At 37.1% G+C, this 23368-nt stretch overlaps 1 protein-coding gene across 1 annotated transcript in view; it reads left to right on the top strand.

Annotated features, from left to right (window-relative positions):
• Positions 1–5778, top strand: part of LOC104615297 (autophagy protein 5-like) — a gene marked incomplete at its 3' end in the record, with an annotated part of 34747 nt that extends 28969 nt beyond the window's left edge. Inside the window, exon 5 of the mRNA XM_010295755.1 lies at positions 5624–5778. Within this exon, the coding sequence (XP_010294057.1) occupies positions 5624–5778 (155 nt within the window). The remainder of the gene's footprint in view (positions 1–5623) is intronic.
• Between the last annotated feature and the right edge of the window lie 17590 nt (positions 5779–23368).

The following is a 23368-nucleotide window of genomic DNA, read 5'->3' as shown; positions in this document are numbered from 1 at the left end:
GTAATTCTTCCCCTCAGCTCTTATAAAGCTGCGCTAGGAATGCTGTGTCCTCTTTGGGACCCCAGGACAAAAGAAATGTGTGCAAACAGAACAAGAGTCCAGCAGAGTGCTGCTGGGATGATTAGGGGCTGGAGCATATGCTATATTGGAAGAGAGTGAGGGAACTGCCTTGTTTAGCTTGAAGACGAAGAGGCTGAAGATGGATCTAATAGCTGCTTTCCACTGCCTAAAAGGAAGGCTTGTAGAGCAGATGGAGTCAGATTCCTGTCAGCCATGCCTTTGTTGGCAATGAAGTTGGGCATTTACAAAAGAAAATGGTTACAAGTTGCGGCAGGAGGAAGACTGATGGGATATTAGGGAGTGAAAGTGGTTGAGTGGAAACCCGTGGAGACCGTCAAAACTTGACTGGGCAAAGCCTTGAGCGAGCTCATTTCTGTGTGTAGACAGCTCTTTTTTGGGGGTAGGAGCTTTTATTCCAAAGCTTGCTCTCCAAAGGCACTTCGAATCTGAAGTCTTTCTACAGTTCTGATACATCAGTTAGAGTCTTTGGTCTCTTAGTTAATGTTATGGTTATACCGTAGTTATTCCCAAGTAGTTACACCCGACTACTTCTAGTTGTGCATCATTTCTATGGTTCATATGTTTATTAGACAGTAGTGAACCACGGAGAATAGACAAAAGTTTTGTGTTTTTTAAGCTCAAGGATTGGACATATTTTCATGCAAGCTGCAAATTGGTATTGCTTGCATAGAGCTAGAGAATGCAATTCAACTCCAAGCATTTTTTTTTTTTAATTTGTACAGAAGTCATCAATAGTCCAGACAAAAATTGCTGTGTATATGCTACCCTGAGGGCTACATCTGTTTAGTCACTTTTTTGACTTTCTAAAAAGATATTGGAAAATAAAAGATGTGAATTACCATTTCCTCTTTGAATTTAAACAATATTTTCCTCGATTTTTGCATTAATTCTTTCTGTTGTTTAAACCTTCTCCACAGCCTTCTTGAAATATACCCAGTTCTGGAGTTGGTACTCTGATAGCAGTTGCATCAGTGTCAAATACAGAAACAAAATAATTCCTTATTAAGATATTTCTGTTCATAAGTTTAAAGGTTAGAGTGGGGATTTTTTAGTCCTTTTGCCCACTGCTCTACAGTGGTAACTCCATCTTAACTGGCCATATGCTGTGACCGCTATGTCTTCTTGCAAGTTTCTTGTAGATATAATTTCTCATTCTGTGGTAATTGCCCATATGCTTTGTGTATGCTGATTTAAAGCTATGCTGCATTAAAATGCCTATGTTGATTGCAAGCACTCAAGCAGTGCCCTTTACCCTCTCAGTGATCCATCTTGGTTACCATTTTCATAGAGTCAGGTGGGCAGTAGAGACCTATCTAACATCAAGATCCATGTGAAATTTCAAGCTGTTTGAAGCATGACAGCACTTGAGTTTCAGAGAATGACTGTAAGGTGTTAGCACGAATTAAACTAATTTTTCTGGTTGTCTGAAGAACATTGCCCCCAGGTCTCAGCCTGAGAAAGAGGCCCAGCCTTCAAAATTTTAGTTTGGACTAATCTTTAGTTATCACTACTTAACAGTAAAAGGTTCAGCAGTTACTGTTTATTATCAACAAACTATGACTGGAGTTACCAACAACTTTTTAATATTACAGTTAGAAATTTGGATTAATTTCAATGATTGCTAAAGGATCTCCAGTCTTGCTTAATGGAGGAAACAACAATTCTTGAAGTGTTTCCTTGTAACAGTCCTTTTTTTAAATGGTTTTAAAGGGCACTTTAAAGGCATGAAAAATTTCAGTGATAGATTTCTGAACCCTAAATGCATAAGGTTGCACTCTGTATTTATAAGTTTATGTTTGAGGTTTAATTTGTTTCTTAATGAATTTGTGTACTGAGATTGTTGTTATGGATGACATTAAGTCTTGTAGTTTTGCCAACTTATACTATTTCTATATATGTAAATAGATATCTTTTAAAGCTCTCCCTAGATTCTGTGCATCTCTGTAGTACTAAAGGCTAACGTCTGTCTGGTGTTTGGGCATTTAGTAATTGCATTTCTAATAAATGAATATTTATAAATATAAGTGACTTTAGCTGATAGATTTTTTTCAAATATATCTCTCCATTATTTGGTTAACTTTCTGATCTGTGACATAAAATAGAGAGACAAGTTTTTATATTTCACTTTAGGCAAAGTTATGTAGCAACCATCCTCTCTTGTTTAAGAAATATGAATAGTAGAATCATCTGAAACCTTTATACTGTCACTAATCTCACTTCTGTTGAATTTTATTGCCATTACTTTAAATATTGTTATTCAGATATGAACATCTGCCTTTTGCAAGTACTGTTTTTTGCTAATACAGAAACTCTTTAACACATTGGCCAAGCACTTTATTAAAAACAGATGGATTGTGGAAAACAAAAGTAATCAGATTTGACCATTACGGGAGTTTAGATATCATGTAAGACTGCATAAGCTTTTCATGAGGGAAGGAGATGAGTGTGTAAAGTGCTTTTGCTGATAGGTGGAGAACTCTTCCTTGTTTACTGGCTTGATGAAAACTCAGTTTTGTTTTGATTGTCAAACTTCTGGCCAGCACCTTCTGTCTTTAAATCCTGTCTAGCCAAAGCACTAATTAGTTCTTACAGCTCGTTGTAGCATTAATAGCTTCCTTAAGTCCGTTTTGCATAAATAGAAGGTCCTGACACACAAGAATGGGAGAATGATGAATCCTTTCACTTATATTTTCAAGGCAATTGCGGGGGGGTGGGGTGGGGTTGGGCGTGTTGGGTTTTTTGTTTGGTTTTTTTAAGCTTTGAGCCTTCAGGGTTCTGCAAAAGCAGTTATTTTTGGATTTTGGATTTTGGAGCCTTAGGATTCTGGCATTCTGCCAATGCTCCTAATGCTGATAAAAGCTCTTGCCAGGTCATGTATATTGGTATACAAACTGGATAGCCTTTTCCTGCTGCCTGCTTTTAAAAATATGTGTTAGTTTTCTCATACCCAACTCTGTTTCCTGTAGTAAAAATACTGTATCCATGGAAAGATGTTTGGAGGACAGCAATATAAGATTATGAGGATGAATTAGTTTAGATGTCTTCAGACAGTGCTGTACACATGGTGGAGATGTGTCTTAAGATGTCTGACTCCATTATGTCTAGCTAATTTACTAGAAAGTTTTTCATTCCCCAGGATATCAGGTGGATTGACAGAACATACTTGATTACAAAATGCAACAAGTTTGTCATTTGACTGTTGCAGATTTATTGCTGTTATATCTGGAAACTACAGAAACTCTTAGAAATTTAAACCTTTTAATAAAACAGTAAACTGTCTTGAGCATTGCCTGAGTGTTCAGAGAATAATCTGAGAAGTATAAATTTAGAAATTTACATGCCTTAAGTAAGATGACCTGCATGATTTCCAGGAGGTGAAAAAGCTGGAATGAGGAACAGAAGTGAGTTAACTGTACATTACCACTGTTTTTAACTTTTTTTTGTCCTTTGAAGATTCACTTGTTTGCCATATATGCTACAAGGGCCAATATACTTCAGCTCCTACTGTACGTCTGTTACTTGTTCAGAATTTCTTGTTCTTCTGATCCTTAAGATGTGTTGATCATCTCTTGAATTTTGAAGATAGCAAGCTGTTTACCTAACTTTCCTAATTACTGTAATATGAACATTAAACAAATAAATGAAATTAATGTTCGTTTTATTTTTGTTCAGGTAGAATTACTCCAAATATGTAGATTCCTTATTTAGGAGTCTGCTGAAGCTCACCCGCTTTTATGTATCACCATAATTAATAGCTTTATCAATTGAGTTTATAGTCAGAAGTGGTAATTGAACTGTAAATCAGTTAATGCCTACTGTAGCATGCCTGTCCACACAATCTATAGTGAAAGCTGTAAGCCGTTCTCAACACTCCCTCCAAGGATGGGGGAAGCGTGCTAAATTTTCACCTTCCCCCTGACAGAGTTCGTGAGGAGAATGCAGTCGTTGTTTGTGTCAGGCATTGCAAGAGTACACCTGTGACTCTGTAGGCTGGCGTTCCCAAATGCATGCTTGCTTGGGTACAGCCAGCTCCAGGGTTGTCACTGTCACTGCCACCTGCTGAGCTTCCCAGCCAGCAAGCTATGGGGTGGCACCCTGCTATGGGGTAGCACCCTGCGTCCAGGCAGCTCCTCATCTCGGGCAGGTGCCTGCCTGGTGGTGCTGGCTGCAGTTTAGGTAAGTGCTTGTCGAGAGGCACTTGCTGCTAATTGGGAAACAAGGGTGTGGAAGTGCTTTCTGAGATAAGTATCAGGAAATGCTTCTACAGAGTACCTAGCAGGAGTTTGTTTACCATTTCTTGGAAATTCCTGCGTTGTATCACATTCAGTCAGGAAAACCAACATGTTACAAACCCTGCAATAGGTATTAACTATGTCTTTTAGCGCACTGACAGGCATCTGTGCTGTACGCTGGAGTCAAGCAAATCTCAGACTCTCTTAATTTCCTGCAATTGCTTTAATTGTTACCAGCAATTTTGGAAGTGGGAACAACCTTTGTTCCACAAAGAGATTTCTGAATTTTGCCTTGCTTTAGGGAGGCCGAATTCTGTAACGGTTACACTGCCAGGCTTCTTGAGGCCCGAATGAACATTGTGCGGGGGAGGGAAAATTGGACACTGTGTGTTCCTTCTGAAGAAATGTCTGCTGTGTTTCGTGTCTTGGCGAGTTAGGGCCTATAAGAAAATTTATCCCTTGCTTTTCCCCTTTTCAAGCTGCCTTCTCCAGTAAGGCTAGCAGCAGCGTTATTCATCTCAGCTCCTCATGTTCCTTTCTGCCGCTTCTGGTATTGGTTGTTTGCTTGATTTGAATAATTGATTTGCATATATATAAGCCTTTACTGCTCTAGACTTATGCTGTCCTTACTACATTTTAGGTACAATAAACTGTTCAGTTCTTGTAATATCTGAAGAGGATGAGATGGTGTGCTGCCTGGGGCTGCTTTACTAAACCTAGTTACTTGGATAATATCAACAAAGATGTATTTCAAACATAAATTATTTTCAGGTTGTATCATAGAATTGGCAGTGTATTTTCTGATTATATTGTACTTTGTTGCAGATTATTTTAAGATTTACATATCCAAATGTAAACCCCTCAAGAAGTTTTTCTACTGCTTTAATTTCTCTATACTTTACACCTATTATTCATCTATAGTTAAGAACAATTAGGTGTTTTTAACAAACTGCAAGACATGTGGACCAGTAATAGCAGGGAGTGGAGAAACAGGCAGTTAATTGAGGCAATGAAATCAATACTTTGTGGCCCAATATTTCCCTAACAGTGGGAGATACGATATGAATTCAAGTTGCTTTCTCTTTCAGTTCAATAAGTTGCTACATCACTGTTTTCATAGGAGAATGCAGATGACTTACCTCTGGCTTCAGGCTAAATAGGGAAGAGAAATGTGGGGAAAATAAATTCATACAGGTCAAACTTCTGTAAGAAAAGCTTGCATGTTGTTCCAGTCATGTGTCATTTACCTCTTTTAGATGAAAAAGAATATATGTTATTAATACTAACAAAATCTAATTTTACCTTCACAGATAAATTTGAGCAGTTTTGGGCAATAAATCGAAAACTCATGGAGTATCCTCCAGAAGACAGTGGATTTCGATACATCCCATTTAGAATTTATCAGGTAGGAGACAAAGAAATAAACCCACTTTTACCAAATTCTTCCACTGAGGTGTCATATATTGTAATCTGTTTTCAGAATTATATGTTCCCTTTTCTAACATTATGTTAAAACTTTGTATGCTCATCTTTGCTGGACTCTTGAGTTGTATGAATTAGCAAAGACAAAATAGACTGTATTCATTCTAATAGGTAATTACCATTCATTATGTTTTAAGTGTGTAATACTTGAGAATGTGCTAAGGCTGGTACAGATTATGTTTGTTTGTTGTTTTGGGTTTGGTTTTTTTTAAGCTAATTTTATCATTAAAAATAACTGCTAACTATGAAGACTGCTTTGGATGCAAAATGCCCTCTGAAGGGTCCAAGTCAACCATTTCAGAAGCAACACTTTTCCCTCAACCACTGTGTAGGCTTCTTTTCTTCTTGGCATTATAAGATGAAAGTAATGGCATAGGTCTTGCATCGAGTTCTTACCTTTGTCTTCTAACTGTATACTTTACAATACAAAACTAGCTTTGAATTTTTCTGCTTTAATACACCAGTGCTCTATTTTTCTCAACAGCTTCTTGGGAGGCATACTTCATGGAATCCTTACAATTTTTCAATGTCACCTTAATTTTTATAACATTAAGGTCATGATGAAGTTTGGAATTCAGTATGGTTAAAAGCTTATACAGCATTCATGTAGTCTCTCCGTAAATGAAACAGTTTTGCTCTGTTTTATCTTTGAAACATTTTCATCTATTTACATTTAAACTTTGCGTCTGTAACTATCAAAAAAAAGTCCTTTATTCATAGTACTGAATACTCTGATACTACTTGTATCAAACCTATACAATCTTGCAGTGGAACTGAAGTAACTTTTAATGTTAGATGTTAGACATTTACCATCATAGTGAAACCTTAAATTGAGAACGGAAGTCAGTTATTTTGTCAGAGATCATAGCAGATGGCAAGTTTTGTCTAAGTATCAAAAAGTATGTATCAGGAAAAGTAGTTCACTCAAAGCATTTTGTTTCATTGGTAACTAAGTTGGTTGTTTGTTCTCTGATAGGTGTTGTGTTCGGGTTTTTTTAAGTCTTTTCATAGAAATCATGTAAATGGGTTCATGAAATGGAGGTTTTGCTGTCTGAATAAGATACAGACCTTTAAGCCATGAGGGAAATTTTCTGTGATATCACATGATTTCATGCTAGTAAAGCTTTTTTTAAAAAAAAAAAAAGAAAAGAAAAAAAGAAAAATATCTAATAAGTAATATCTATTCCTTTACCAGTAGTACTTATCTTGATACCATTATCTTTTCAATTGGAAACCCTTACTTGCTGTAGTTTAAACCCAAAATACCTAACTAAGAATAGAATACCAAACACAAATAAAGATGATGCTGAGACAGCTTTTGAGAAGTCTGGTGTATATTTTCAGTAATGTTCCTCTTTTTTAAAACTGGATGCAGGTGTTTCTTGTTTGTTTTGTTCGTTTGTGTACTGATCACTGCTCATCATAAAAGTCAATATATTTTAAAGGAATTTTCAGAAAGTCTTATGAAGAATGAGCTTATAATTAGATTCCAAGCAAGGAGTTAATTCCTGTAGTTTTAACATAATTTTACAGTATTTAGTGACAGACTTGCATATGCTGAAGTAACTGATTCAAAAGTATTCTTAAGATACATTCTCCCCCAATTACATTTAATTTCCGTTAGTGCTGGTAGAAGTCAGCTTTGCATTCTAATCAGTTGCTTGCATATCCCTACATAAGTACCTGAAAGCCAGTTTAGCCTGGGTCTGTATTACAGTGGACATTTATTCCCTATGTGTTTTCACATTGTGTTTTTGTGGATACTTAAGGATATACAGGTGGATGGCAGGAAATTACTAGGCATTGCCTTCATTGGGGAGAGTTCTTCCTCTTAGTCTCCATACCTTCCATTACCCCAAAATTATTAGAAGGAAATTCTGTGAAGGGAAGTGCCTCGATTGTGTTTTGGCAGTGTGAGGTGGATGAATTTGTTTTCCTTCAGAGAAATGTACTATATCATGATACCAACTAAGAAAAATCAGGCTTAGCACAAAATGCTAAATGTGACTGGGAAAAGTTGCTGCAGAAAAAATGCATGCAATAAAGTGATCTGACATGCTTTTCACTGAAGGCCTGATATTTTCAAAACCCAAAGGCTCTTTCAGTTGTAAAGCTTGTCTATTAAAATAAGTTTCTAAAGAATAATATGAATCATACCTTGTGTGGTATCCAAATCTGATGGTGTGTGGGGGAGAAAGACATGGCAAAAATACAAACTTCATACTTGGTAAGTCAGAACTAAACTAACCACAGGTAATTTTAAAAGCCCTTGTCCAGCACCTCTTCTTTTAAGTGTAGCAGCTAAGATTGGACCAGAATCCTGGCATCTACTGTAGAAGATGAAGAAAAAGACTGAGTATCACTACGTATCAATTCATCTGCACTTTTAAAAGTTAGAGAAAACATCTTGGAGATTTTATTACCAGCTGTCATAGTCTAAACTATGCTGTATGGAACTTGCACCAGATGAACCTTTGACATAGGTGGAAACTTCTTCTACAGGAGGTGGTTAAAAAATAGTGATTATATTTTTGTAACACTTTTACTTACATGCGTCAAAAAGTGCCCCACTTCATCACTTCAGAGGTGTAAGCTGCTGTGTCTTCAGTAGACAGTTGCACGAAAACTTTTTTGTCTTTTTACCTGAGAGTACTTTTGAATAGAGTGCTTTTTTCACTTGTTGTTTAATAGCAAGAGAGCAAATAATAGTAGTGTTTTGAATATATTATGCATTTAAGAGTGTTGCTTTACTTGTAGAGTGCTAGTTGGACTTTTGCGTGAGGACTTTTTCCCATGTTTGTAAGACTAGCTGGTTTTACACTTTCTAATTGAGCAAACTATATGGCTGATAGATGGCAGACAGTCTTTGGCTGCAGGCACTGTGACGGGGCATACTGGTCAGGCACAGGAGAGGAGTCTCTACATGCTGATAGAGCCTACCCTGATGAAATACTGTCTGCTGTCTTATGCTGCAGGTGGGAGCACTCTGAGTCTCAGTTGTTGTTTGAGACTAGTTTGCACTGATGCCCGAGTTTTGGTATCTTTCCCAGTGTCATGCTCACCTGCTTGCTCTTGCTTGTTCTTTTCCTGTCAATCTTCCTCCTTTCATCTGGAGTCTACCTTATGAGTATATAGGACTTAAAGTTGTAAATAGCATTTCATTCTTGAGAATAAAGTTACAAAACTATGTTAAAGAAAATGCATTAAAACTATTCATCACAAGTTCTTCTGAGCTTTTCTAAAGTTGCACTTGGCTTAAGGTAGGCTGGCTGTTGTGTGTTTGCCAGCCCAAAAGGGGATGATCTAGGATTGTTTGCTTGTTCCTTTATTTGGGTACTGGGACATGCCATGATACTGGAATGAGCATTTCCTTTGCCTCTATTTTCTAAGGGTTTTGATTAGACTATTAATTTTAGTAGGCCTTAACTTTGAACAGGTTTTCCTTATCGTAAGTCCCTTAAGAGTTGTGATTAAATTGTACAGTCACAAATTGTGATGATGTTTTTCTGCCTTAGTAACATGAATGAAATTCTCCATACTTAATACATTGGTTAAATCCAACACTTTGTTCTTTCTGTCAAGAGTTGCAGTACTGAGATGTCTAAATAGATTTAAATATGTACTGTGACCTGTTGTCTAAAAATAGTAAGGTGGGAGGGGGAAATGAAATATTCTAAGATATTATTAATATCTGGCTCAACAAATGAATCAGAAGCCCAAGCATAGCACTTTCCCAAGCGATGGAAGACTGTTTTATACGTATTTCCACATTAATTGACAGAACTGAAATAATAAATTACAAAACTATTACAAGTATGCAAATCAGCATCACAATTGACCTGTGTTATGACAACTATGCAAAAACTGATCAAAACAGATTGTTTGGAGAGATACTGGGTCCACCTATAAAGTTTTCAAGTAATAATGAATCCATCCTTTTAAAGCCTCCATTGCATTTCAAGGCTGAATTTGTCTGACTTGAACTCCAGTTTCTAGATTTTGTTTTGCCTTACACCACTTTCAAGTCATCTGACTTTCTAACCTCCAAGTTTACTTTACCAAGTGATTTCAGCAACTTCAGTTTTCTTTGGCAAGCTGAATCACTTGAGCTCTTTAAGCCTGTTGTCATGAGGCTTGCTTACCAGTGCTGAAGATGGTTTTTTTAGTCATCTTTTCAAACACTAGCTGATATGTTGATAATCTTCAAGATTAGTATTGGAGTTAGGGAGATGTAGAGGCCAAAAGTAATTTCTATAGGGTTTTAGATCAAAAATACTTCAAGCACTGATGGGATAGAGGTAAAGTTAGCTGCTACTTGAAACTGCAAATCTGATTTTTTTTAATGAAAGAAGTTGAAATGTAATGACTCGTCAAGCAAAAGAACTAGAAAATGTAAGTGCTGTCGACCTGAAGAGGGCAACAGAACACAGCAAGTTTCGGCATCTTGTTGGCTAGTGCAAAATGCTCTTGAATAGACCTGTGTGTAATACCTTATTTAACTTTTTTCTTATTTATTAAAAATGACGTTTTCATAAAGGACCTGCTGAAAATAGAAAAATTTCTTTCTTAAAAACTTCCTTTTACAAAGAGGAAGTTTGGATGAACAGGAAAATAATGTGAAATGGTGGTTGATTTGTGTAACAGAGCTATGCTCGGATGAATTTCTGTGCTGAAAAGAAAAAAAGGACTGATTCATTGTCAATTGAGTACACAGAATGACTTACTCTAATAACTGATGGTCCGGCACTGAAGAAACACTAGCACACTTGCCAGTTTTAAATTGCTTCAAAATCAAAGCTCTATGAATGAGAAAGTTTAAAAGTTGTAGTAGGCAAATATTTTTCCTAGTGCCTCATTATTGGCAAAACCTCCAACCCTTCTATCAAGTATTGCACATGGGCAGCATGGTCCATAAGTTCCTATGAATACTTGTTTTATGAACTTGATTGCTTAGTTCTGTGCTGAAAATAATAGCAATTTGACAAATTGTCCCCTTGAGTTGAAGGTCACTGTCACCACAGTTGGGGTTCTATAACTGCATAAGCTTTTCTGGTCCATCCAAGTGCAAAGTGAAATGGGCTAGCTCAAGTCAATGCTGTTAACGATGACTTTTTACATGTTTTGTATTAAGGAATGCCCATGCAGGTTTTTTTTTAAAAAGACTTAAGGAACCCATGTGCAAGATCTGTGTTGTGCCTTTAAGAATCTCAGTACAGGGTGGGGGCTGTCAATCAGAGTTTAAAAGAAAAATTCTGAGATTATAAACTGTATTTGTTGTCAGAGATGTGACTAAAGTTTACATAAATATGCCCAAGTTATCTGTAAAACTGTCAATCTGCCTAGTTCAAAGCTGTTGTAAAAGTTGTGTAGTGCTCAGGGAAGGAGGCACAGAAGAGATGGGGATATAAAACCTCGATTTGGGTAGCTTCTCTCAGCCATGGTTGAACTGTTACCAAGCTGGATAGTTTTAAGCTAGCTCAGGCTTGTCAATAGGAGTGACAGTAATCCTTCTGAGTTGAATGTAGATGTAGCTTGTATACAGACAATAAAGTGGGTTTGCTTGTATGAAAAATAGGTTGTTGAGGTTCTGAGTTACATTATAACTAGTTTAAAACAATTTAGGGATATACCGGATTCTGCATATTGGGAAAAACTGGGCAGTATTTTGTTGTAAATCATTTTTTATCTTATCAGATACTCTTAGATCTTAGAAGAATCTAGGTGTATCAAAAACCAGTAGCACCTCAGTAGTTAATAAATTAACTTTGTGTAAACAGTTGTATAGATTTTTTTTGTTGTTGTTAACAAAAGATAAGTCAAAATACATTTTGAGTTACGATGAAATAATGAACACTTTCAGTGGAGGAAAAAAAATGTCTGTTCCTAATTAGAAAGTGCCTTAATCTTACCAAATGTGTTATGCGCTCCCTAATCACAAATTGGTAGTTACTTTTTTAGAAAATTATTTTTGTATAAAACTCTTAATTTTTCTGAAAATTTTCTCTGAATTAATCGATAAAGGACTTGGATATAAATAAAATTATGTAAATGTTCATGCTACAAATTTGAATTTAAACCATGAGGTTTGAATTCTTGTGGCTCTGTTTCCCTAAACTGTTTTATTAAGGTAGTACTCTTGTGTATTTATGTATTGTCCTAAATTTGTTATGCAAGTTAATATATGTATGCAATTTAAAAAAAAATTTTTTTCACTTTTTACCTCAACTTTGAGTGTTAATTCTTAAGAATATGAATATGTTGAGAGGCTGGGATGAAGACAGTGAATGAAGCAGTAATTCAGTTGAACTAGGTCTGTGTAGAGTTACTATTAGACCTTGTAATTTAAATGCAGTGTTCTTTAGTATATTGCTGCCTGCCTTTTGATCATTAAAGCTGATAATTTTTCTGTTTCCCTTGGTTTAGTCAACACAAACTGATTTGCCACTTTCACCACATACTTCGTTATGTGGTCAGGTTCTTATTTTGTATCAAGAGGGATTTTTGCTACCTGAAACTTGCAATCTGGAGCTGTATTCCTCTGAGATTGGCTTTCATACTCTGATGTAATAGCCAAAAAACCCAAACAGTTGGTGAACTGTTCTGCATTCAGAAAAAGGGGAAAAGCAGGTATGGAATTTTTCTTCAGAGGGATGAAGAATGTCATCTTTGAGGGTTATTTCTGTGGCTATGCAGCATATGCAGTGCCTTGTTGCTTAGGAATTAAACTAGAACAAAGCCTAGCCTATGACGATGATGCAAAAAGTTAGCTCTGCATAGGTGAAAGTCACAGCAGTACCTGTTTTGATTTGTCAATATGCCATCTTATTTTTCCTTTACTTATAGGAATTAAATATACTGTTTTGCTTTACTAAGTAAAATAGGTAAAAAAGGAGGTTGACTTTTGCACAAAATTGAGGATTAGAAAATACAGAAAGTACCAAGACTTCTATCTGCACTTTCCAGAAGACTGAAAGCAAATTGTACACAGGTAAGTGAGGAATGGAACAAACCTATGAGGAAATGGGTTATGGCACCATACTCTAGCAATACATTATGAATTAACAAACAAAAATTGCTGAAATTTTGCTATCCTTGACTATAGGAGTTTCTTCTAGTTAATAATTATTGTAGAAAAAGAAGGAGAATTACTGGGTTTAATGCTTTTAAGTAGATTGAAGGTGTTGTATGAAGTATTGTACTATTCATTGCTTTTAAGCAAACAATGTAATGTTTGCTTTTGTGATGTAAATCCACTTCTAAAATTGTTTTGTTTCATAGGTAGTGAATACTCAATTACTTCCTTTAATGTGAGTCTTAAGTCTGATTTGCGCATAAAGCAGTGCAGCTGTGAAAAGCACTATTGATTTGTAGTCACTGACTCTTCAGATACCTTGATATTTTACCAATTGCAAATATTAATCCTTTTCTGGGAAGGAAATTTAGTACTTCAAGGCCATGCTTATATTGTAGAAGTCTTTGTCTTCTCAGTGCTCAACAAAACTGTCTCTTGGAACTGTTTCTTCTATTTAGTCTCTGTTATTTCTGGCCTTATGACCGTTGCCTGCTGTCTCTTCTGTGTGTTATCACTCTTTGAGTGTTGACTCTTCTGCTTCTTGGATCTGTACAATTCACCTGAAGTTAAATAATGCAAATTCAGTTGTTCAGAGAATATAGGGCTACTTGCCCTGAACAAGCAAATTTAACGGATCATTTGAAAGACCGGGCTACAGCCAGAATGTGGTTCATCCATGCTTGTTAGGTATTTTGACGTGAAAGTGGTTGTGAGTGGTACTTTTGCAACTTTCAGTATGGAACTGGTAATAGAACTTCCGGCAATATATGCTCTTGCTAAAAATGACCCACAGGGTATAACAGGACATTTGCTTTGGATAATGTTTGTTCCAGGTTGTCCTAAAAACCTTTGATTTTTGGTACATTCTGCCTCTTGATTTCAATACCCAGAACTCTTACCTGTTTTTCTGAGACCCTTCTTGTAAAGCAGCTGGATCATCATGATCATTCAAACCTTTGTTCCCTTTTTCTTGCAACACAGACACTGGGTAGCTTTTGTAGTATTATAGATGTACTCTTTTCGTGTCAGAAATGTTGTAGTGCAGATGGTACCCAGTAAAATGCCTATTTAGAGAAGCAGATTGTCTTTAAATTAAGCAAATTGCTGCCTCTAGGTAAGGTATCTGCACAGTGTTTTAGATTACAGCATGTACTCCTTTAGTTCTAGAAGTTTTTAGCCCTTTCTGGCAAAGGTCACTTAGTTGGATGTATCTTCTACATATCTGCACATGAAAAGTTTTTCAGGGTTTTTAATTCACTTAGTTACTTACAGGCTTCTTGGACGTCTTGATTTCACTCTCCGTCCTCTTTTGTGAGAGATTTTTTTCCTCTATGGGAATCTGTTGAATGAATGAGTCTGTTCTTAGTGTCTTTATGTTACTATTATCTATTATTAAAGCTTGGAAGCAATTCTTTAAACCAAAAGGGTTGGACTATACAAGCTCTTATAGATGGTCCTTCTTACATCACTTAATTATAAGAACAATACCATGTTTTGGACAATCCTAAATACTTAGGGTTTTCCCAGATCGTTATTCAAGATGCTGTGTTGCCAGAGTCTTGTCCATAACAACATGCATCCAGACTGAAGCTTTGCTTCATATTTTTAGTGTATTGTGGGCGTTGTCTTTTGACATTGACTGGGGAGAGCCCTTTAGGAGAGTTCTTCATCTGTTCAGCAAAAAATTCAAAGCACTGGCCATTTCAACACAGCTTTTTTAATCACATATTCAGTTAAGAATCTTGTCCAGGTTGGTTGGAATACAAACAAGTATTGATTAGGGCTGAGTCTCCTTTGGCTCTAGCAATATTAGTAGCCATCTTGCAGACTTAGGGAGATTCTTCACACATTTGTTAATTTTTGTCACGTTATGGAAACCAAAATAACCTGGCTTTGGTGTTGCTTCAGCCTTCATTTAACAAGGGACTTTAGGACCATTCCCCAAGTGATCATGCTCTGTAAGGAGTACTGCTTGAAGTCACTCACAGTATAATGACCATTTTAAGGGTGTTCTTTAACACACCTTGAAGAACAGATGTACATTCTCAACCCATTATCTGTCCAACTGTTTTCTCACAGAAACCTTGAAATATAATATTCTTGGTTAGTAACTGAAGAAGGAGTACACTCAGTCTTTCCATAGATGATTTGGCAGCTTCTAGAAGATAGATTTTTCTGTGGACATAAAACACATTGCAAAGAAGAAGAGTTACTATTAAATAATCCATATTTCCCAACAGCAATGGAATTTATCAACCAGTTGCAGACTTGCTCAGAAACAACAGTATGACAATACTGTACTTTTAAAGGGATGTGGTTATGTCATGGCCTTCTGTATTTTAAGAGGTCTGCAACCACTCTTACACACTGTAGACTCAAGTGTACCCAGTGTGACTGAGGTTCTACAGTAAGAACTTTTTTATAAAAGTTCCACTTGTAAAAAAAAGATCCACTTTGATGGAAGAAAGTACTATCTATACACATCTCATAAGGGTCTTGGTGTCTACACTTATAAATGTGAAGGTTCTCTTAGATAACCTTTGAATTCAAACAATGCAGGGAGTTCAGACATGGGACCTATGGCAAGGAAGGCTAAATGATATCCTGGGCTGCTTTAGGAGTGTTGCCAGCAGGTCGAGGGAGGTGATCCTTCCCTTCTACTCAGCACTGGTATGGCTACACCTGCTAGGACTTTAACTTTCAAATATTTTACATGGTTGTAATAACTCATTTTGTTGCTATTACTTAAAGCTTTTTCTAAAAGATTGTAAGGAAGCACATTGCCAGTTTAAATAGTATGGAAGAGGGTGGTATTTTAAATGGTTCTTTAATGTTTTTAAAGATGAGCAACTAATGGCCCTGAACAACATGTGTCAAGAAGGAACTGAAATAGTTGCCATATTTCTCTGTAGGTTTGTAATAATGCTAAATTATTGTTAATCGTGTAGGAAGTTAGGCTAGAACTGCAGTTGCTTCATACAGTGTGCTCTGTTCAATGAAAGGCTTCACGGAATACATGAGTTGTTGCCCATGCATGTTTAGGAGGATAGTCCTTAACCATTCATGACCAAAAATTGTTCATTATTGTCTACATATGTCATAACAGACATAACTGTAATAAGCCCTACTACATAAAACTTTAACCTTATTCCAGATGTGTTTATAATTCTAGTTGTGGCTTTAATTTGACTACAGTCTTGGCTGAGATACTAATTAATTCTGGCATTAAGTATTACTTGCATCAATTCTTGACATAACATTTGCCACATAACAGACCATAACAAGTTAAAGCTTCCACCAAGGGAACACATCATGTAATTGTTCTTGCTTTTAAAACAGTGATCATTAATGTTCAGAAACTAAAGGATTTCCAGCTTGTGTAATACTGTTAAGAGCGCTTTCAAGAATAACAAAATTTTCACTTTACTTGATATGTGTGCAGGTTATAATTTTGACAGCAAGTTTATATTTTCTTTATCATGTAAAGTATGCAAATGTGAGAAAATCAGTTTGAGGTAATTTGCATACACAGTTCTGTAGAAAAAAATTATCCACTAAGTGTATATGTCTACCGTGTTATGCAGTATTCTTTTAACAGTATATGTTATTTTCATAACTTATGCTTTTATGTTATTTCAAATCTTAGGAGTAAGAAGTTTTAAAGATGTATCCAAATACACATTTGTCATGACCATATTAAAGTGTATGTACAGGTATTCAAAGAATTATCTTAAGCAACCTAGTGATAGACTTTTGCACTACTAATTTCTGTGACTGCTGTTAGTGTGAATTAAATATAGGAAGTGTAGCCCATTTGTTTCACTTTTTTTTTGTTGCATGCCTTTTAAAAATATTTGAGAGTATAAAGTTCCCATTCATTACCATAAAGACTTTTCACTTCATGAGGATACCAAAGCTTCCTTCTCACCACAGAACTGCAAAAAACATAATACAAACTCAAGAAAAAGTGAAAGGGTGCATTTTTTTTCTATAGGTTGTAATCAGATATATATTGTAATTATTACAGCCACTGAAAATACGTAATTTACTAGAACAGTTTAAAATGTATTATGGGAAAAACAAGTCATTTGATTTATTTTATCTGTTGACTTACCAGCTAGTCCTGCAACCCACATCACATCCCATCAATGAGTCAATTTTTCTGGGAATTCTACATAGGTGTATTGAGCATGTTTATGTTTCTACTTTTCGTCTTATGGTTTTTAGTTACATGTTGGATATATGTGTTGGTTTTGGCTGGGATAGAGTTAATTTTCTTCAGTAGCTAGTATGGGGCTATGTTTTGGATTTGTGCTGAAAACAGTGTTGATAATTCAGGGATGTTTTAGTTATAGTTGAGCAGTGCTTACACAGAGTCAAGGTCTTTTCTGCTTCTCACACCACCTGACCAGCGAGTAGGCTGGGGCTGCACAAGAAATTGGAAGGGGACACAGCTGGGACAGCTGACCCCAACTGACCAAAGGGATGTTCATAGAATCACAGAATAGTTTTGGTTGGAAGGGACCTTTAAAGGTCATCTAGTCCAACCCCCCCTGCAATGAGCAGGGACATCTGCAACTAGATGAGGTTGCTCAGAGCCCCGTCCAACCTGACTTTGAATCCTGCCAGGATTGGGGCATCTACCACCTCTCTGGGCAACCTGTGCCAGGGTTCACACCCTCATTGCGAAAAATTTCTTCCTTGTAGCTACTTTAAATCTACCCTCTTTTAGTTTAAAATCATTACCCCTTGTCCTATTGCTACAAGCCCTGCTAAAATGTCTGTCCCCATCTTTCTTAGAAGCCCCCTTCAGGTACCTGCAAAAAGGTCTCCCTGGAGCCTTCTCTTCTCCAGGCTGAACAACCCCAACTCTCTCAGCCTGTCCTCACAGGAGAGATGCTCCATCCGTCGGATCATTTTTGTGGCCCTCCTCTGGACCCTCTCCATGTCCATGTCTTTCCTGCGCTGCGAGCTCCAGAGCTGGATATAGAACTCCAGGTGGGGACTCACTAGCGTGGAGTAGAGGGGCAGAATCACCTCCCTCGACCTGCTGGCCACACTTCTTTTGATGCAGTTGGCCTTCTGGATTGCGAGTGCACATTGCCAGTTCATGTCCGGCTTTTCATCCACCGCTACCCGCAAGTCCTTCTCGGCAGGGCTGCTCTCGATCCATTCATCCCGCAGCCTGTATTGATACCAGGGATTGCCCTGACCCAGGTGCAGGACCCTGCACTTGGCCTTGTGGAGCCTCGTGAGGTTCACACAGGCCCATTCCTTGAGTTTGTCCAGGTCCCTCTGGATGGCATCCTGTCCCTCAGGCCTGTTAACGGCACCACTCGGCTTAGGGTAATCTGCAAGCTTGCTGAGGGTGCACTTGATCCCACTGTCTATGTCATTGATGAAGATCTTAAACAATACTGGTCCCAATATGGACCCCTGGGGGACACCAGTCATCACCGATCTCCATCTAGACATTGAGCCTTTGATCACTACTTTCTGGATGTGACCATCCAACCAATTCCTCATCCACTGAACAGTCCATCCATCAAATCCATCTCTCTCCAATTTAGAGACAAGGATGTTGTGGGGGACCCATGTCAAAGGCATTACAGAAGTCCAGACAGACAACATTGGTAGCTCTTCCCTTGTCCACTGATGTAGTCACTGCATCATAGAAGGCCACTAGGTTGGTCAGATCGGACTTGCCATTGATGAAGCCATGCTGACTGTCTCGAATCGCCTCTCTGTCCTCCATGTGCCTTAGCATAGCTTCTAGGAGGATCTGTTCCATGATCTTCCCAGGCACAGATGTGAGGCTGGCAGACTGATAGTTCTCAGGGTCCTCTTTTCTACCCTTCTTAAAAATAGGTGCAATGCTTCCCTTTTTCCAGTCACCAGGGACTTCACCTGACTGCCAGGACTTTTCAAATATCATGGAGAGTGACTTGGCAACTATATCAGCCAATTCCTTCAGGACTCTTGGATGCATCTTGTCAGGTCCCATAGAATATGACATCATGCTTAGTGTATACAGCTGGGGAAAGAAGAAGGAAGGGGGGATGTTCAGAGTTATGGTGTTTTGTCTTCCCAACTAACTGTTACGCATGATGCAACTCTGCTTCCTTGGAGATGGCTGAACACCTGCTTGCCCATGGGAAGCAGTGAATGAATTCCTTGCTTTGCTTTGCTTGTGTGTGTGGCTTTTGCTTTTCCTGTTAAACTGCCTTTATCTCAACCTACGAGTTTTGTCACTTTTTACCCTTCCACCTTTTTTTTTATCCTTCCACTTTTACCATCGCGAGGGAGTGAGCAAGTGGCTGTGTGGTGCTTAGTTGCTGACTGGGGTTAAACCATGACAGTCCTTTATGGTGCCCAACGTGCCAAATATTGGAGTTGGATTGGAATGTGCTAGACCGAATTTGTAGTTGTTAAGCTATTGATTGTCAGGCTTCTGTGCTTGCTATGGGGCCTGCTTGCCTTACTGTATATTAGAGTATCTATTAGACGGAGTTTGCAGAGACTAATTAAAGGAATACTAGAAATAGTCTTTTAATTTTCTTGGAACGTTGTTCCAGTCCCAACAACTTGGAGAGTAAGTGAAATAGAAAAATCATCAAAGGTATATAATAAAGCAATGGGGTGTCTGGGAGAAGCCCTCTATAGCTTGGAAGATTTGAAGGAGAGGAGGGGAGCAATGATTACAGGATAAAGACAAATCATGTTGTGTTTTATGCCACTTGTAAGAGAAGCTCAAAAAATACTGATGAAATTTGAAAAGTGACAGATTTCAAATGGATAAAATGAGATAATTTCCTTTTTTTGTGTGTGTATGTGTGTGCTTCAGCTTGTTGAGCTGAAAATCAAGGGAGAACTTACTGCCTTATGAAGATGAAGCTCATAGGTTTTGAATAAATGACCGAGGAAGACTGAGTTCTTGGAAGCTTCTTTCAGTGTGTATATGTATTTCTTATTGAGTTTAACTGTAGCCAGTTGTCCGTCAAATAGTCATTGACTGCTTGTGGTGGGATTTGATCTGAGGAGGGGCGAGTTGCTTGAAATGCTGAGGAAGAGAGTTGTAACTTCCATTTAGTTTGTTTAGGCTCTGTGGATGCCTCTTGCAACCTACTGTTTAATATTTCAAATGAAGGCTAGCCAAGGGAAATGGAGGAGAGCAGTTACTGATTTTTAGCTGAGTCTCCATGAAGGTATAAAAATAAAGGTTAAATCTGAGTAATCGGTTTGTGAAGTCTACTTTTGAGAGTTTCTTTAGTCCAAACTGCACTAGTATGCTTTCTAAGAGAATGGTATGTTCCTTCTGGCAAAGAAATTGGCATGGATAAATTGTATGTGCTGGCAACAGTGTAACCAGTGCCTCTAAGGAAATTATTTTAAATAAGGGGACCATGTTCTTTTTTTTTAAAAAAAAAAAAAGATAGATAAAAATAGAGAGAGGTATTTTAGTGTGTTTCATTTTGTTCCTGGTTGAGCATTGAGTTTCCTGAAGGTAACCTCTCATTTTGTCACTGGGAAGTTCCACATAGCATGAAATGCTGTGCTCTAGAGTGTCAGGCACAACCTTGCGCTGGTGGCTGTAAATTAGGCTTCATGTAGATATCAGCTGGTTTTACATTCCTTTTGTTAAGTGGGACAAGCTTGTAGAAATACCTTGTTTCAGTATTCTAGTAGGATAAATGTTATAAGCATTTAAATTTCCTCCCTTTTGTGTGTCTGTCATCAGATAGCAGCGATTTGCAAGCAGACCCTTAAAGCGTTAATTGAGAGTGTTGCAGTCGTGGGCATTGGAACAATTATGAAATTATTACCTTGCATTCTTCTCACAAACTAAGCCAAAAAGAAAGGTATAAACTTGAGCTCATCTTTCTCTGAAAGTCTCTACTGGTTTTCGCATTGGAATGGTTTAATTGTAAACCTGTGGGCACAAAAAGTGAAAGAAAAAGTGATCAAGGAATATTTTAGATGCATTTATTAAACTAGCATTCTCACATTAGATTTCTTTCATTTTTCTTTAGTTGGTCAATATGTTACCATTGTATTTTCTCTCTTGTATTGTAATTCTAATTGTCTGAGGACACTGAATGTAATGTATTTATTTCATGTTGACTTTGTCACATTCATCTTGGTAAAACACAATGTTAAACTGTGTGTAATTTAACAAAGATATATGGTGACTAAAATGATTTTCCTCCTTTGGAAATCTTTGTGACAATAATTTCAGAGGCCATGGGAAGTCTCCCTTTGTTTTAGCAATACATTTGTATCAGAATTTTCATTTACATGATCTTGCATTTTGCTTCTACCACGTAACTTGCTTTGAGTTGCTTTAATAGATGTATTTTGGGGTGTAAGATTTCTGTATCTTGCATCAAAATTTTTAAAAGCCAAAGTCAAAAGGTATTGTCTTTGGGTCATAATAAATATAAGTATTATAGTTCTGTCTGACATAGTAACCTTTTTTTGCAGTCTTGTCTGTTGTCATGCAAGCTGTGAAGTGGAAAGCAATGTATCACTTATTTATTTTTTGCCAAACTTCTAACGAAGATTGAAGAATCAAACAGGTTTTTGCTTTAAATATGTATTGTATCAGAGAGGAATCGCTTGGGGTGGGGTTTTTTTCTCCCTTCTGCTTCTCAAACTGCTTTTTGAGTAATGTCAGTTGAGAAAAGGCTTCCTTCATTTGTGTTGAAATGAATAAATGACCTTTTATTGAATTGTTTGCTAAGTGGACATAGCACTGAATGGTGGGGGGAGAATTAGAGGTCTATATACACACAATTTTGCTTATAAAGCATTTTATTATCTGCCGTGATCACCAGCCTATGCAGCCTGCAGGCATCCCAATAATGCAGAATAATGAATGTGAGTTGGACTTTAAATCTGTGCTTAGATTTCTTCAGTCTATCTGTAGTCACCTGTTTGTTTTCTACATTATGATAGTCAGTGTTTGTTCTGCTATTTAAAAGCTCTTGATGCTATTTGTTGCATAGGCTGCCTTGCTAGCTTGTTTTGTCTGTCTGATGTTAGCTGTTTACATATGTAACAGCTCCCTCTGATGTGGTATTTTTTTATTCATTGGTGATTTTTTCGAGAAGCCAGTCAAATGTTTCTATGGGCCTTATTCTGCAGGGATCAGGATGTATGAAACGAGCTTGACAGCCAAGTAACCCCTCTTAATATATGACTAGTTTCTGAATGAAAGTCAAAATATGCAGCAGTTGAAGCAACTGTAGATAACTATTAAAATCATAAAACTTGAGACAAGAGGTAGGGCAAGTTCAGGAGGGCTACCTTAGGCTAGGTCCTCAGAACTTGCTTTTTCTACACACTCTTTTGCATCCTGACACAAATTCATTCTTACCTGACTTTATTGGCGATTTTCAGTCTTAGATACCACTTCCATTTAATCTTTAAGTCTGATAACCTGTTGGTCTTGTTTCCAGTGAGTAGAGTCTGTTTGTTGTCTGTTTTCCTAAAAAAAGAAAAAAGGAAAAAAGAAAGAAAGAAAAAAAAAAAAAAAAAAACAAAAAACAGAAAAACAAACCCAAATCCAGAAACACTGCTCATGCCTTTTCCCCTTTTCCACAATGAAGTACTTGGTGATTCTGATCTAATACTAAGCAAAATGAAGCCAAAGATACACACCTAGAAATACCAGCAGAAAAACTGCGTTTCAGCATCAGTGAAAGAGCAGGTGGGGCTCTGCAGTATCTTGTTTTCAGACAGCCATGGTGGTGTGATGGTTTTGACTACAGCAATTCGTCATCTTTTCAATTAGTCACTTCTTCATTGTGCATTGAGATTTTTAATTGAAAACATTTCTACAAAAGAGAAGACATCTTAGAAAATATTTACTCAAAAATATATTTTCCATATATAAATTTTATGAAATATAATCAATTTTGTTTTCAAGGAAGTAGTTAATTTTCCTGTACTTTCATTTTTGTATAAAATAACTGAAATCACTGTGCAAACTCTTATTACTTTTAAAGCTTGTTGGTTGAGTTTAAATCAGTTTAAACAAAGCGATAAATTTAAATTATGAGAGGTTTTTTAGTATAAAGTCATTCATTACAAAAAGGCACAGACTATGAACTTGACAAGTTACTGAAAATATGATGAAGTATGTAGGGAACTCTCAAGTTTTATGGTATTAGACTGCCAGCTTGTGCACATGTGGGAATTGTAAGGAATCCTTTTTTTTACTTTGTGGGTTCAATATGAATGGTAACTTTTATTTGTTTGAATACTGCTGGAGTAGCAGCAGAGTCTTTAAGCAAAAAATCCAAATCTCTTCCTCTAGATGGAAATACTGGTAAATCTGTGATTTTTCCAGATTTTTCCCAGCAATTCACGGGTTATGTTTTTCATTTTAAGATGTATCCTGTATAAAATATCTGATTAACTAAAATGTGGATTTCATACAGTATTTGATGTTCTGTTGATTCTGAAAAGGACCAGGCAAGTTGACTACTCTTTTTTTCCT

The sequence above is a fragment of the Phaethon lepturus genome, unplaced genomic scaffold, assembly GCF_000687285.1.
Source record: "Phaethon lepturus isolate BGI_N335 unplaced genomic scaffold, ASM68728v1 scaffold4471, whole genome shotgun sequence".
In the NCBI taxonomy this organism is placed as follows: Eukaryota; Metazoa; Chordata; class Aves; order Phaethontiformes; family Phaethontidae; genus Phaethon; species Phaethon lepturus.
The sequence above is the reverse complement of the archived record's forward strand: the minus strand, read 5'-3'. Positions and strand labels throughout refer to the sequence as shown.